At 42.0% G+C, this 16,297-nt stretch overlaps 1 protein-coding gene across 1 annotated transcript in view; it reads left to right on the forward strand.

Moving 5' to 3' along the window:
* Positions 1-15,596, forward strand: part of ptdss2 (phosphatidylserine synthase 2) — a 20,211-nt gene extending 4,615 nt beyond the window's left edge. Inside the window, exons 3-13 of the mRNA XM_031868754.1 lie at positions 720-821; positions 3,669-3,751; positions 6,116-6,183; positions 6,553-6,687; positions 7,711-7,761; positions 8,276-8,389; positions 9,582-9,700; positions 10,077-10,191; positions 10,605-10,750; positions 10,978-11,163; positions 13,105-15,596. Coding sequence (XP_031724614.1) covers positions 720-821; positions 3,669-3,751; positions 6,116-6,183; positions 6,553-6,687; positions 7,711-7,761; positions 8,276-8,389; positions 9,582-9,700; positions 10,077-10,191; positions 10,605-10,750; positions 10,978-11,163; positions 13,105-13,258 — 1,273 coding nt within the window. The 3' untranslated portion in view covers positions 13,259-15,596. The remainder of the gene's footprint in view (positions 1-719; positions 822-3,668; positions 3,752-6,115; positions 6,184-6,552; positions 6,688-7,710; positions 7,762-8,275; positions 8,390-9,581; positions 9,701-10,076; positions 10,192-10,604; positions 10,751-10,977; positions 11,164-13,104) is intronic.
* The last annotated feature ends 701 nt before the right edge of the window (positions 15,597-16,297 follow it).

Genomic DNA, 16,297 nt, shown 5'->3' on the forward strand with positions numbered 1-16,297 from the left:
TCTCTCTCTCTCTCTCTCTCTCTCTCTCTCTCTCTCTCTCTCTCTCTACACCTATAAATTATTTTGCAGTGATGTCATTGTCAGCTTGCCAAAAATCATGCGTGTCCATTTGATAATTCCTGGGGTAATCTATTAAATATTATATGTTATTGTGACTCATATCAGTGCATGGAGAAATACAACTTTGCCCCTTAAGGTAAGAGAAATCCCACAGATAGCATGGATGTATATATCTGACTGTAGCGTGTGACTGTCGTACGACAAAGGCCACGGTTTGTTCCCTCCCGTTGGGTGATATGGGAGATGTGAGCCTATGGACCAGCATCATGGCCTTTAAACTCTTAACAGGCCAGACACACCCTGCGGACGTTTTCACAGTCGGCTGATACGAAAGCTGCTTTTGACTTCTGTTAAGTGAAAGGAAATATCGAACTGATTCATAAAATCCATACCTCATTGTGTGTGTTTTTTCATTTTGTTTGTTACAGTATTTGTTGTTATTTTCAGCTGAAGTAACCCAGTTCTGTTTCATCTAATTTTTAGCAATGACTAAAGTGTTCTCAGCTCTAATCACAGTGCATTTATATTGCTAACAATCAACCTTTCTCTCTCCTCCACTGGCTTTTATCGAATTGTCCTCTTTATAAATGTTATTAATATCCCTCTCTTTGTTCCATCTCTCCCTCCTTTTTTTTTTTTTCTTTTGTTTTTGACTGCAGGCGAGCCCATACTGTGACCGTGCTCTTCATATTGACCTGTGCTCTGGTCTACGTCACGCTGTTGGAAGAGACCCCCCAGGACACAACCTACAACACTAAGAGGTCAGTAGGCTGCGCTCGTCACTTCCTCCGTGTCGTCAAAGCCAAAAAGCCTGCAGAAACCAGTAGGCTGCCCTAAGAAAACCCACTCAATCCACTGAGGCGTTTTGATCGGACGGATAATCATTTTGGCTGCAGTTTATCTTTAGAAGAAAACGTGATTTATTAGTAATCAGCATCAAGGTTTATTCTAATTTTTGAGTCATGCCGGGTTTAGATTTTGATTAGTTTTCCTGCCCCTTATAACCAGAAATTGACCTATTTGTATGTGAAGTTTAAGGGTTTGTCAATCCTCTGTGGATTATGTCAGACTGTCATTCAAAGCCTGATGAATAGGTCAAATAAGAAAACCAGCTAATAAGCACCACAGTTCTAATTTCACCGTTACAGCCATTTGGCATGAAGCCACACAGCCACAGCCACATGGGCGAGGTGCTGAACTCATTGATCCAAATTGAAGCTCTTACTTCTTCAGTAGCATTCACCTTGAACCAAGCTGGGCCCCCTCCAAGGAAAACCGAACCCTGATGACCATGAAAAGGAAGAGCAGGAGTGTCCGGTCACCCCTTGAGCAGACCATATGAATTTATCTTTTGGGTGGATTTTATGTCAATAGGCTTGACAAATGTTCCTGCAAAGTTGTGGGTCATGCAGAGGCTACTTTGGGCTATGGCTTGTTTTAGATGGGCCAAAATTGATATGAAGAAGAAAGCTCCGCTGGTGTTTCTTCTAATTCTTCAGAGCAAGATTTTGGAAAATTATATAGTTCTTACTTTTTATTTACTTACTCTATTCCTTCAACTGTCAAGTTGGTTAGCAATTGACTCAAGACTCTTTGTGGAAATTTAAAAGCACGAGTAAATCCACTGATTAAAGCATGACAGTTGGGATTAATTGATTTTGGTGAGATATGTGTCCGGATGTTGTTGATGTGGTCTGAAATCACTCCATGGTGAAGCACCAAAGAACATCTCTCATTTGTAGTTACTGACTTTAGAGCTGACCTGGATCTGCTCACTTGGACTGACTTGACTTCATCATGTTGGTCAGGAGTTGACATCTGATTCACGTTCAGTCTCATGACAGCCGTCTCAGCTCTCTGAAAAAGGCTTGCTTTGTATAATGGCTCATGTGAACTGAAATAACAAGTGGATAACAAGTTCCTTAACGAGCTGCTTTCAATTTGTATAGATTCATTGGCTTTTACGCAATAGTGGCTGTTTGTGTGGGAGTTTAATTTGGAAGGTCAAGGCAGGCCAAGTACAAGCAAGCGGCATACATTTTGTGTGCGTTTGTGGCGGAGAGGCTGATTGTAGGTTGTGTTTGTGAGGGATTGTGGGACGGATCTTAACTGGATTTGCTGCAGTCAGCGTAGTCCGGCTCATCGGGATAAAGACCCTTGAGCTTCTTCCCAGCAGAGGCGCACACACACACACACACACACACACACACACAAACACAGATACAGTCCAAATCTCGGTCATGTACTCATTGACACACTGTTGGATACACTCGTCCATTCACACTCATTTTGAAACATTGTCCTTTTAACTAATCTGCCACTAGTTAACACAGCTGTACCCTTATTTTGACACGTGATTGTAATCACATAAACTCACTTTCCCACCTTCACATACTCACTTGATCACACACACACACACTTATGCTCCCACCTTTTATTGGCAAGCACGAGCTGAAATCTCATCGTGTGTCCAGTTGCTAAGCCTTCAGAGCAGCGTCCTTGCCTGGTGTCCTGGTTTACAGAAATCATCACAGCAGAGATTAAAGGCAACTCAAGCTGACAGCAGCAGGGTCAGATTGGCCTAATCTCTTAGTAAACACAGAGGAAATAGTAATAGGGAGTAATTATCCATGGTCAGCTGCTGAGACGGGTCACCCAATCAAATACTTTCCTCTTCTTGCTCCTGGTCGCTCTGTTTACACCACTGACATCACGGATCTCTTTGAACAGCTTAGAATAGTTTTCAATCCACAGACACGTTCTTATTTGTATATACAGACACATCTGGATTATAGGAGGAAGTAAACAAGCCGCCATTGGCACGTCTCTTGTAAACCTGCAGATGACGCTGTATTTCACTTGTGCCAAGAAATCTGTCCAGCAGATCCTGTAGAACTGGTTGTAAAGTATGATGAAAATACAGTCATCACATTATTATATAATAAGTGATGTAATCTACTAAATCTACAGTCGTCAACGAAATTTAGTCCAGTTGAAAAAGACAGCTGGCCATTTGTTCTGTGCTGTAAAGTCCCCAGCTGCTTCAACATCACCCTGACAGACACTTTCGAAAAGAGAAAAGTTAGAGCCACAAGCCTCTGCTCCATGAAATCTATTTTATTTTCCGAGATCTCCGTTATTATTATATTCTCATGTTTTGATCACATTCTGAGTTGATTGCCAATAAAGGGCCGATCAGTGAGGGCCACAAGCGATCCGCCCTCACAGGGCCGATGGGGAGCTGCTTACTCTCTCATATCTCTGGCTCAGTACTACAAGTTTCTGATTTCGGGGGTCGGACAGAACCTTGTTTTTTGTTTCTTCCCAAATTCAGCATCATAACCAATTTCACGCACGTGTTTTGAACCTGAAGAACCTCCACATTCACACAGACCGTGACTAAATCAAACATCTCTGCTTTCACTGTTGGCGTACATAAGTTCAATTCCACTCTGACACTGCAGTAATGGCAGCTGCACTTGAGAGTGCAACACAAAAATCAGCCACCGGATTTGTCTACAGTAATGATAGCATATATATATAATTAATTTATGTAAAACACAACCTTAAATTGCATTTGTTCTGTGTTTCTAATTGTGGTCCTGTAGGGGGATTGTGGCCAGCATCCTGGTGTTTCTCTGTTTTGGAGTGACACAAGCCAAAGATGGACCCTTCACAAGACCACACCCAGGTAGGACTGGCACAGGCCAAAGCTTCCTTTCCCAGTTGTATGGCAACATTTCATCAGCTTTTAAAAACTCCAGAATAAGAGCGCACATGTTGTGCAAAGCAGGTTCAATTAAAAATAATTGAGTAGGTCAAGCTTTTGTAGAGCTGTTTGGTTGGATGGTTTTATTCCATGCCTTAGCACTTGTTTACAAACTGAGAAATTGAAAATCTAATTTTGCATTACAGTAATTGACGGGAACTTTACACTGTTGTAAAGCATGCTGGTGGTGTCGAGTCTGACTCTTTAATGGTGCGTTATTTGTTACTGTGGAGGGGTAAGAGTACCTGAGAGCCGTTCAATAGCAACATTTTAGAATCTCATGTTGGCTTCTACTATAACATGAATATCCTCTGAGTGCAGGGAATCAATACACACATTGGATAGCTAAATGTAATTGTCAAAATGAAGGAGGTGGAGGGCTTTCCTGGCAGGGGTTAGGTCCAAGCAGATCCCTTAGTGAGCAAAGTAAACACACTTGGGGAGCATCTTCATCTTTATTGTTGGCATCTCTTCTGGCCTGTAGCTGTAATATCTAAAGGACTGTAGTGCTCAGTCAATAGTTTCAACATGAAAAGGATGCACGCCCTTAAACGGGGCATTCTGAGCCCAGCTTAACGCGTAAACCTCTCCCACAGATCAGCTGCTGTTTCAATGCAGAAAAAGGGACTTCTGCTTACATAGCCTCCAGACCACTGCCACTCCAATTCATTCATGACCCACTAGCAAGACACATTTGCATTAATTCACTGCAGGGACTAAACACCAACCATTAAAGATAGTTGGCATTACATGGTGTTGTACCATGACCACAGGGAATTCAGTAACCGGACATCTCGCATGCAGGTGTTTGTTTCCAGTTCTATTTCAATGTGCTGAAATTCAAACTGTAGGTAAGGACGGCAACAATGGGGCTTAGATAAAGCACTTGGAGCTCGTGTTAGGCTTTGCTTACACTCATGCAATGCATAGTGGAACTAGCGCCTAGTTACAAAAATTCAGAGGGGCACGGCCAAGCGTTGCGACAACTTGCGGAGCCTTCGGAAGGGATAGTTGATAGTTAATAGTTGATATGAGTCTGCAGCAGGTTGGTTTGTCCGTTCTAGGTTCCTGTAGAAACACGGCGTACTGTCCTGTGATGAGGACCTGCTCCGAACGTAGATATAAACGGATCATTCTACGTTAACGAAAACACAACGATTCTTATTTTCAGGTGATTAAACACTAAAGAAAACATACCTAATAATATTCTATTCCATATCTTCCAATAGATCCCCCTAAATGTTACTGTTGCTTTAGTTTGCTACATTCTATAAAGGGAGGCTTCTATTTATACAAGTGCAGTTCATAAAAGTAGTTTGCTATTGAGGTTTTTAACCAGGTCAGTCATGCAAAAGAATAATAATGTATATAATGTAACAGCCCAAGAATTTGGGCTGTTACATTATTTGTGCCTTTTTGTCCTCTCTTTTTGTGGACTGAAAAACAAGTTGTGTGTTTTAACTGATTGCGTGATAACCCCTGACCTGTTGAGCCAGCCAAGTAGGTTCAGCCAAGTAGGTTCAGTTGTTGCTTTAGATTGTTGCAGTTGTGTTGAAACAGCACATGTTTGTACCATGACAACAGAGCCTTTAGGATTTACAACCTGCATCTCATGGGGTATTCCCCCCCCCCCCCACCTCCCGGCTGGGTGTGTTGCAGCAAACTGAGATAATACACAAAGATTCACAAGAAGTTACTACAACAGCGGCTGTTGAATTTAATCCCTTTGTGTGTCATTTGTTACACGGTGCTGTGCACATCCACTAATAGACCGTTCACGCCGCTACTTTTACAAACGTGCTGATGAAGCTGAACTTTAATGGATTATCTGTTGCAATACCGCTGACTGTAGTACTCATTTGTTCAAATTCACTTTATCCCTGTAATGAAAAAAAAACACACTATGATTTATGTATTGTGAAATTCTTCATCATTACATCACCACACTGTCAACAAGGTCTGTGTGCCTGGGACATAATGTTACTCACAAAATAAACAATCACTCCCATTCTATTTGGACTGTTAAGCATAATCTGTAAATGCCGCCTTTAAACAACAGACAAAACAAAAACTGCAGTCGTATTAATTCCCAGATGGTCTCACTCACTGGATGAAGACTGTGGGTAGAAGTCTGCCATTGACTGCATACCTCACGCTTTATTGTCCTCCCCTTCCGCTATCTTTGCTATCTATTTTGCAAGGCCACTGTTGCTGCGTCCACGGCTTATCTGAGACGACTGTGATTAGTTTAAATATTAACCTCTCTCTCTCTCTCTCTCTCTCCAGCTTACTGGAGGTTCTGGCTTTGTGTCACTGTCGTCTATGAGCTGTTCCTCATCTTCATCCTCTTCCAGGTTGGTGTGTAGATGATATCAATACCTCGATGGGCTGAACCACTCGCCCTTGAACAGTCACTGATGTAGGGAAAAACAAATAGCAATCACATGCACACATAAAAAAGGGTTTCATTTACAGCACATGCTGGTCCTTCTCGGGTACAGTGACGCAATCTCCGCTCCCAGAACAAGGCAGCAGAATTATTTTCATATTCACATTGACCTCTTAGTTTAGATCGTGGACTAGTGTCCACAAATCAAAGGAAAGGAAATCCTCTATTAAAATCAGTAATAAGCTCCTTCTCAGGGAGAATAAGCACTGATAGTGTGTATACTGATAGTTTCTATACTGATAGTTTCTATACTTCTTCCTCGCCCGTTATCCAGACGGTGCACGATGGACGACAGTTCATGAAGTACATTGACCCCAAGCTTGGGGTTGCCCTCCCGGAGCGTGACTATGGAGGAAACTGTCATTTTTACGACCCAGGCAACACCACCGACCCCTTCCACAACATCTGGGTAAGACGTTTTATTTGATGTCACAGATGCACCTGGTTGACAGGTTGTATGTCTCATTTGTGAGTGAACAAGTTTTCAGCTTTGTCGTTCTGTTTGAAAGACATTTTGAGTATGCAGTACCATTTATATAGTATTGAAGAAGTGAAATGACTTGGTCCTTAATTATTACTAAAAAGAAAAAAGACCCAGATCTCAAATAGCATGGCAGCCTAAATGAATCTCTTTCTTTCCCTCTTTCATCCACACACTCGCTCTCCTTTTGACTCTAGTTCCCCCTCCATGTCCCGTCCCTCTTTCACTCTCTCTCTCTCTCTCTCTTTATCCCTCATACACACACGCACAAACTCCTAGTTAGTGTGGCTGTGTGCTGACTGGCTCCAGAAGCTTGTGTCTGGTGCAGGTTATAGCCTGTCGGTAGAACCAGGCCTTCTCTCGCCCTGGCGAAGCAGTCTGCTGCTGCCGCCATAATGACCCAGTCCACATCTCTACTGTTGGCCTGATTTCAGTCTCTGAGAGTGGGTCAGACTCTCCACTACATTATAGCCAACGTATGTGAATAACCTTTTGGAAACGTCAGTTTATGAGCAAATATTTAGAGGAAAAAAAAACAAGATTTTGAGTTGTAGACAATTTTGGACTTGAAGGTAAAAGAACATAACACAACCTAAAATGACTTGGGATAAAAGTAATGAATATAAATGTAATGTGGTTGAACTAAGCTGTTTAAAAACACAGAGGAGAACTGATTTTGGATGTATTTTATTCCTGTGCTTTATGATGACTAGCTGAGTTCTGTCCTGTTCTCTGACTGAGTACTCGCTGTGCTCACGTCTGGTTGGTACCAATGTGAACTAGATGTGCTCACTGAGAACATAGAGAAATGTAGTTCAGAGTAGAGCTGCAACTAATGATTATTTTCATTAATGAGTCATCTGTTGATTATTTTACAGATTTGTTGTTAGTGAAAAATATTGTGTGTAAGGACTGACTTTGTTAAATGACCATGTTGGTTTGTCTCTACAGGACAAGATGGACGGCTTTGTTCCAGCTCACTTCCTGGGATGGTACATCAAGGTATGTATGGAGAAGGCTTAACACAACTTCAACTATACTGTTATTGTCCAATGATGTATTAAAGACCAGCCTGTCTGATTTTCACCTGCTCAATCTTAATAAACATCATGAAAGCAGCTGAGCATGTGACATAAAAAAGCTTATATGCGTCAGTCAGTCTTGTTAGCATGGGAATGACAACAATCTCTTCGCCAATGATTACAGATTACACACATTTCAATATAGTGAAGAGCAAGAGATTTTCATCAAACTGACTCATTGCAAGCACCTTAATCATTAAATACCAACTCGTGTGTTATTAATGTATTGGGATAAAACCTGTTATTTATTGGCTGCTGTTAAAATAGACATCTACGGTGTTGAGCCTGCTGCTGTATGAAACAGACTGACAGCGCTGGTATGCTCTGTTGCATTTTCAGCAATGAGAAAAGTTTCTCTCTACAGTATCTTGTTGACCTCCTCCCACTCCACACCATTCACCCCCCCCCCCCCTTTGTTCTGTTTCCATCCTCAGACTCTGATGATTCGCGATTGGTGGATGTGTATGATAATCAGTGTCATGTTCGAGTTCCTGGAATACAGCCTGGAGCACCAGTTACCTAACTTCTCTGAGTGCTGGTGGGACCATGTACGTACCAATATCGCTGCTCTTCTCCTCTGCCCACCTAAGAATCAACAGGTCTGCCCTCAGAGTGGTGTTACATTTAAATGTGCTGCAGTGAACAAACAAACTCCAGTTGTGTTTGTCCAAATGTGGCCACATTAGCTGGAGATACTGGTGAGAAACGGACATGACTTGTACAAAAACGTAGACGTAAACAAACAAAAATAAAACATGGTTGCATATTGACCAGTTGCAGACATCGGAGGGTTGGGGTGAAGTGAACGAGGCTGTTAGAAATTCTTCAGTATGTCTGGAACTCGGCTTCTCACGAGCTCTTCAGCAGGACGGATTGGTCAACTTCTCACCGTGTACTGAAATTGCTCAACTTTGCAAAGGTCACTGTCCTTCTGAGCTGGTGAAAGCACAATGTGGAGCAGTGTCTGTCGTGGGGAGTTAAAGGAAGCATCGATATTTTTGTGGTCTCCTGCTACCTGATGCCTGCCGGTGCAGTGTTCTGCAAGTCTGCTGTTGAGATTTATGGGAGCAATTAAAGTGGTCATTTGTTTGAGTGATAAGAACCTTTTTATTGTGCAAGTGGGAAACTAGGCGGTTGAAGCAAAAACAAGTGATAGCAGAGGAAATCATCTAAACTATTATAAAGCAATAGAGCGACATAATAGAATGTGAACAGATAAGTAGTGGGGTATTAAAGAAGGACGCGCTGTTGACTGTAATAACACATATTAGGTAGACCGCGTCAATAGAAAGTCAGCTCAGTTACTTAAGTTGCCACACAAACAGCATATTGACAGTAAATATGGATTACAGTACAAGTTTATGCTTAATGGTATGTCATTTACTAAATATGGTTTGTCTTTTTAAGAGAGAGAAACAATTCTGAACACAAAAGTCTTTGGTGCCTCAGACGACGTACATCATAAATCAGGTTTAAGTTGTGAGAGGCTATGCTGGGATTTATTTTCTAAGGTCACCAAACACCAGGGTGTTAAAGGAATGCTGAAGTGTGAGTTTTCCCTCCCAGCCTGTAACAAAACTAGTGGACGAGTCGAGGAGATCTGTTTCCGCCGTCGCCCACACCGTCCTAAGAAAAGGTTTAATCTAGCAAACTGGTGTAGGTGGATCACAGATGATGTTTTTTAATGTTTGAACTTTTTTTTTTTTTTTTTCTTAAACTGTTATGTTTATCTCCCTCTAGTGGATCATGGATGTGTTGGTGTGTAACGGTCTGGGGATCTACTGTGGCATGAAGGCCCTGGCCTGGTTGTCGATGAAGCCCTACCAGTGGCAGGGCCTGTGGAACATTCCTACATACAAGTACGAGTTAACATTCGCTGCACCAAACACTGGAAACAGGAAGGAAGATGTATTAAATGTGTTAATGTGATTAACTCACCATCAGAACTCTACTCTTACAGAACTGAAACCACAACATTTTAACAATGTATGCTATGTATTTAAGTGTATTTCTTGAACTTAACTCCACACTTATTGTGTCTGTTGTGTGACAGATATAATGTTCACGTTTAACGATATTGACTCATTTTTGACAGAACTTCTTTGTTGACATTTCAAATATGGTGAAATAGTGGGGTGGTATTGCCCCTTTTAATTCCAGTAAGTACTACCGTTGCCGTGTTAGAAATGTATGTACATTTATTTCTCACCATATCTCCTCTGTGGCCTCTCTCAGGGGGAAGATAAAGCGTATCGCATTCCAGTTCACGCCGTACAGCTGGGTGAAGTTTGAGTGGAAGCCTGCTTCAAACCTTCGTCGCTGGCTTGCTGTGTTAGGCATCATCTTTATGGTAAGAAACATCCTGTTCTGTTTATTGACATGAGAAGAGTGGACAATTTATCATAATGGAAAGCAAGAATAGGATTACATTACAAGGAAAAATAGTGAAAATGTAATATTGAGCTCTCGGAAGCTCTAAGCTTCTATGAGCTACACAATATAGGTTTTTTTTTAAGACATCACTTTGTTCTCAGCTTCTTCCTGAAGCTATTTAGCTACATCGATTCTGCATTTGTCATTTTTGATTGATTTAATAACTTCAGTATATATTGATATATCAAAACAGTCGCTTCCCACAGATAAGGATATACTTCCACAGCTGGTGCAGGGCACAAGTGACGTCCTATTCTGTTATCTTGAAGTCATTCCATTCTCAGTGCTCCTAAATTAAGACAAATGTTATTTGATCTCCTCCTTTCCCAGTTCCTCCTGGCAGAGCTGAACACCTTCTACCTGAAGTTTGTGTTGTGGATGCCTCCTGAACACTACCTGGTGCTGCTCCGCCTGGTCTTTTTTGTCAACGTTGGAGGCGTAGCCATGAGGGAAATCTACGACTTCATGGATGACCCGTGAGTAGCAGCTGTTGGGGGATAAAGGGGTTCGTTACTGAGTGAAACCTTTCAACCACACACTTTTGTTGCTTTGTATGTATAGTGTTGTTTTATCTTTTTGTGCAGGTGTGTAACCTTGAGCGCTACTATGCTATAAATGTGTCTCGTAGGTGCTTACCTGTAAACAGTGAAAAACATTCTCACTTTTCCGTAAAAACACTTTTCTTTTGTAATTTTCTGCACAGGAAGTTCCACAAGAAGCTTGGCCAGCAGGCGTGGCTGGTGGCAGCCATCACGGTGACAGAGTTCCTCATTGTGGTCAAGTATGATCCCAACACCATCATGCTGCCCATCCCCTTCGTCGTCACGCAGTGCTGGTTCTTAGGAATCTTCCTCATCTTTACCTGGACCCTGTGGCGGTTTTTCATCCGGTAAGAAGTGGGGTGGGCTACTATGCAGGGGGGGGGGGGGTACAAAGCTGCTGTAAAGACATAAGACATGGAAATTATAAAACTCTGTGCTCATTCGATTCAGGTAATGAAATAATCCAGATTTAGTTTTCAGTTGATATGCGGATTATAATAGCCATGCAAAGTGTGCAAAACAGGAAGAGAATGTGTGATAGAGATACAAACTATAAAGAAAGCTTTCACACACTTCAGGTTCAAATGTTTCGTATGCGTTTACAGTCGGGTAACACCGTCTTTAATAAATAACCATTTCTTCTCAGTCACTGTTGCAAAAAATACAGTTTAATCAATTTAATTTCATGAACATGGTTTCATGTGCTTTTGATCCCATCCAATGGGATTTCTTTTATCAATTTTTCCTTATGACCTCATGCAGCAATATATTTTAGGTGACGTCTGCTTTGGTTCCCTCTTCTGTTGAGTCGTGTTCCTGTTGAGCATAGCCGTTCCCCCAGCATGTTAAGCTTCTGGTCTATTTTCTCCTCTCCCATCCTCCCTCCCTTTCTCCTTCCTGCTCATGCTCAGCAGTAATGTCTGTGTCCGGTGAGGTAGGTATAGGAGAGAGGCGCTCCCTTCTGTCAGCACTGTTGTATTCCGTTTTATTTCCCCTCTTATTACATCACTGTTTGGATCCATAGTCGTATTCAGAAGATCTGTGGGATCCTCTAGACAACACAGATATTACTCCACATGGGTCCTTCTCCCGCATGGCACTTTTCAGTTTGTTTTTTTTTTTGTTTTTTTTCTGTGGCGAACATTGTCATCTTTATTTTCACATCATTTTTGTTCTTAGCAGTCAGTTAAGTAATACAGAAGACTATCAGCTTGTGCGGACACTGTAGGAGCTCATTGAGAGACAGCCAGAGGAAATGTTTGCACACCTCACACACACCCTACGTACCAGTCAGCATGAAAACCAGTGCAGGACGTCAGGCACGGAAGCATGCCATGTTCTAGCTACTCAGACCTGGGAGAAATCCTGTTTGCCAATAGTTTGAATGGTTTTTGTTTTAGCTTTCTTTGGTTACATAAAGGCTGGCTTTACCCCAATAGAGATTATGTTGTTGTTTTTTTAAAGGTAAATATATATTCTGTCTCATTGATCATCGTTGCTGCAGCGAACCCAATTTGTCTGCCAACCCAAGCAGCATGAAACAAACGCACAGTTATCTGCAAATACTATTTGACCCAGCTGTACAGGCTCAGGTGTGTCATGTCCCTCTCTATAGCATTAGCATCAGCAGAGTACGGTGAGTATTGTGGGGATGTTTCACTTCACCTACTCTATTAAGTGTGCTGGAGAGTCTCATCAGGACCATTAATGAGTCCGTGTCACTGACTGTTGTCAAACTGACCCTCATCCTGATCTGGAATAGATAAAAGACATATAAACAGGACTGCCACATCCACAGAGGTTGCAAAATTAGACATTTTAATTTATTAGTCACAACCTGTAGAATATTATGCAATAAAGAAAGCCAAGGTTTTGTTGTGGATTGTCCCTGAAAGACCTGGACACTGATATTTGATGCATCACTGTACAGGGGATTGCCAACCTACTTGGACTTCTGTCTTTTTCTATGACGATGTATTTCATGGTGTGTGTTTAAGAGATGTAATTCATTGTTAAGAGAGAAGGTGAGGTAGCTCATCATTACCTTAAAACAAAGTAAATGTGTTCTCATCGCACTGTTTCAACAAGTAAAATGGTTATTTTATATTATTATATTTCAACAAATGAAAGGCACTGAAATCGGCTTCCGTATCTGCAGATGATTTAGATTTGATCTCGTTTGTGAGGTAGTTGTGAATGAGGAGGAACAGAAAGCAGTCGGGAGGAACTGTTCCCAAAGTGGGTTTTCTATTAATAAGTGTGTCTACATTTCTTCACTCTTCTTACAGGGACATCACGCTCCGTTACAAAGAGACCCGTCAACGCAAACAGGAAGTCCCCGCGGACAGGGACCGTCCTCTGGGCAACGGCAGCACAGCCACCCCGTCTGGGCGGAGCAAACTGAACGGCAGCTCCGAGACGGTGCGGCAGCGGAAGTCCTGAGGAGGGAGTCGTATCCGGTCTGTTGGGTGTGACTGAAGGGGAAAGGTCAAGGTTTGATTTGGGGGGGGGGGGGACGAAACGAGACGACTGAAGGAGATTCGTGACTAAAAGACACACATAGAGCCAAACAGACGGACATGTGTATGTGCTGTGTTGACTTCTTTTTGTGCCTACATGAACCCAGTTGTCATTCAACAGAGGCGGGGGTTGGAATCGGGCAATTTTCATTCTGTGAATTGTCAAGTTATTGTCTTACTACAGGGATTTACCTCATTCAAATTTTTAAGAGCATTTGGGGAATTACACACAGATACATTTTTGTTTTATTCAAACATTTTGGACGTCGGGTCAGCGTTGAATCAAAGAGGGAAACTAGTGGAAGGAGGGATATAGGTGACCAGGGAAGTAGATAGACTTGTGACCAATAATACACAGCAGTTCTCTATTTTCTTCATTGCCCTCTCTATCATTGAAAAGAAGAAACATGCCCGCCGCTGTAAATATGCTTCGTTCTGTGTGTTCTGTGCGGGGAGTATTCGCAGCAGTTGTGCGTTTTCTGTAGGTGTAGGTAACTGATGTTCAGTGTCAACCTGGGATTTTGGCCACAATATTGCCAATAAGCTGTTGGAATGGAGCTTGCTTAATGATAGTTGTTCATTTTCTTAGGTTTCGTTGTTTACAGTTCAGGTTGTCATTCCTGGGAGAACCGAGCCGAGAGGTCCTTGTAACTGCTGGGGATCCTCGCTCAGTCTGACACAGAAAGGAAAAACTGGCGAAAGCCTTCAGCTCCTCTCTGGTTTTGTTCTTAAAAAAAACACAAAAAACTTTGTTTAGAATAAATCAATATGTACCCATATTCTAATTATTTAACTGCTGATTATACTTGATATACGGGGTTATTTGTCAATGTTTTCTGATCATTATTGTTATTTCTTTAGGGTAAAGCGATGATGAACACTAGATTGTACTCAATTTCCTATTTTGGGAAACGAGGCACTGAGAAATCTGCAGCACTCTAGCGAACACATCCGTGACAATCGCACGTATAGAAAAGATGTGCTCCATTGTGACCCAGACCTGCTGGCTCAAATACAGCAAAGCAACGACTGGCAGAGATCTGGACCTTCCTCCACTGCTACAGGATTGAATAATACAAGGCTGGGCTCAACTGATTAAGTCACATCACACTGTGACTTTAATGCCAAATGCTTTTCATTTCCTTTAATTTTATTAAAAATCTCATGCTCTGCTGTGTCCGAGTTAGCTCAAACAAAATGAAAACCAACCTTTTCATCAGAGGGGGGGGCGGGGGGAAATGAAGGTTTAGGTTTTGGTTTGGGAAGAGAAGCATCCTTTTCCAGCTCTGTGGGTTTGCCATATTGCACATGCAGCAAGCCAAAGCTTAGATCCCATTCTTGCTAAAGCCATGAATGCCACTCAGACCCACGTGAGCTGCTCCAACAGCTGTTAAACCTCATTCAGATTCCTTTTCATTTCAACTGAAGCGGAGCCCCAAAGCCATCGGGATCGTGTCACGTCAGCAAACGCGTCTTTATTTTCTGAAAAGGAAATTGACATCTGGAGGTCAGACCTTTGAAAACAAATTGACTTCGACTGAACTCCGACCTCAATGTCTGTCTAAATATGTGTAATCATCTCGGTAGTTTTCAGTTACATAGTCAGTTACGAAAGTTGTTATGACTGAAAGTTAACCAGCAACTATTTTGACTGTTTGACAGACGTACCAGATATTTGAAGAGAAGTATGAATCATTAAATAGACATTGTCCATTTTTTTTCTGACCGTATATAGACAAAATGAGTTTAGAAAATAATCTATAGATTAAGTGATGATTAGCTAGTTGCAGCTTAAGATGTTCTGAACTTTTCAGAATGCTACAAAAAAGAATAAGCTTTTTACGCTGAAGTCCAACTGAACATACCACTGTTGCGTTCCAGTCCGGTTGGACATCCTCTGTTCCCTAACGTGTCCCTCAGAGAGCGTTAGTCTTTGTCCTGTTCAGGTCTTGTGGCTGTTAGAGAATCAGCTGTAAATGTCACTCATTGTGTCCCAGTGGCTACACACACTACGTAGTTGAAGACAGTAGTAGATGACATCTGTGAATCTAGGCTGACAATACAGTAATTATCTCGTGAATGTAACTCAGCAGAATCTGCAGTTCAAATGAGGGGGTCTGTTCATTATGCATCAGTTTATTTTGCCATAAACACCAAACCAAAGTTTGTCGAGGCTCATGTTCACGCTCCTCCAGGCTGTAACTGTTTGCATCTGTTCTCCCTCTTCTTTGAATACAGAGATTGCTGTGCAAATTTAAAAACCCTAAAAGCAATGTTAGGCTGATAAGTCAAAGTTTGTTCTTGTTATCCTGTGCTGTGCATATTCAGTTGCTTGTGAACTTGGTAGAAGTTCAGGAAGTTCCCTCCTTTCTTCCATGGAAGCCTTTTAGTCGGGGGGGGGGGGGAGCTGGGGTTTCTGTGTACCTGCGTCCGTGCTTAAACCAACCCACGCCGTGAATTTGCACATCAGCTCTGAAATCACAACATTTGGAATTCAGAAACTGAACTCATTAATGAGCAGGTGGGATGAAATAAAAAGGACATTTTCCTTAAGTGTTTAAGGGTTCTGTGTAATTTCACTTGCATCCACATGGGGGCAATAGCTGTTCTGTTCTTGTCTCCATGGTCATCAATGTGAACATCGTAAAGATCTTAAAAACTGAAATATGCTGCTGCGCCACATCATTTTATAATGTTTTCAATAAAATTTACTGAAAACCTGAATTTAGTGTGCTTTGTATGTTTCCGTGCTGACAGCCGCGTCGTGCCAAGTCTCGTGAAAGTGATCTCTCGGGAACACTTGGAGGGGATTTCATTACATCTGGCACACACACACTTGGGACTCAAGGATGAATTGATTTGAATTTGTTGGTCAAATGTCATTGTGACCTCATAAAACACGTTTGGCTCGAGAACTCACACGCTGGTTATTCAGATTTCATAGCGATGGCGAGATGAGGCT

Source organism: Anarrhichthys ocellatus, unplaced genomic scaffold (genome assembly GCF_004355925.1).
Source record: "Anarrhichthys ocellatus isolate YVR2014 unplaced genomic scaffold, GSC_Weel_1.0 scaffold2, whole genome shotgun sequence".
In the NCBI taxonomy this organism is placed as follows: domain Eukaryota; kingdom Metazoa; phylum Chordata; class Actinopteri; order Perciformes; family Anarhichadidae; genus Anarrhichthys; species Anarrhichthys ocellatus.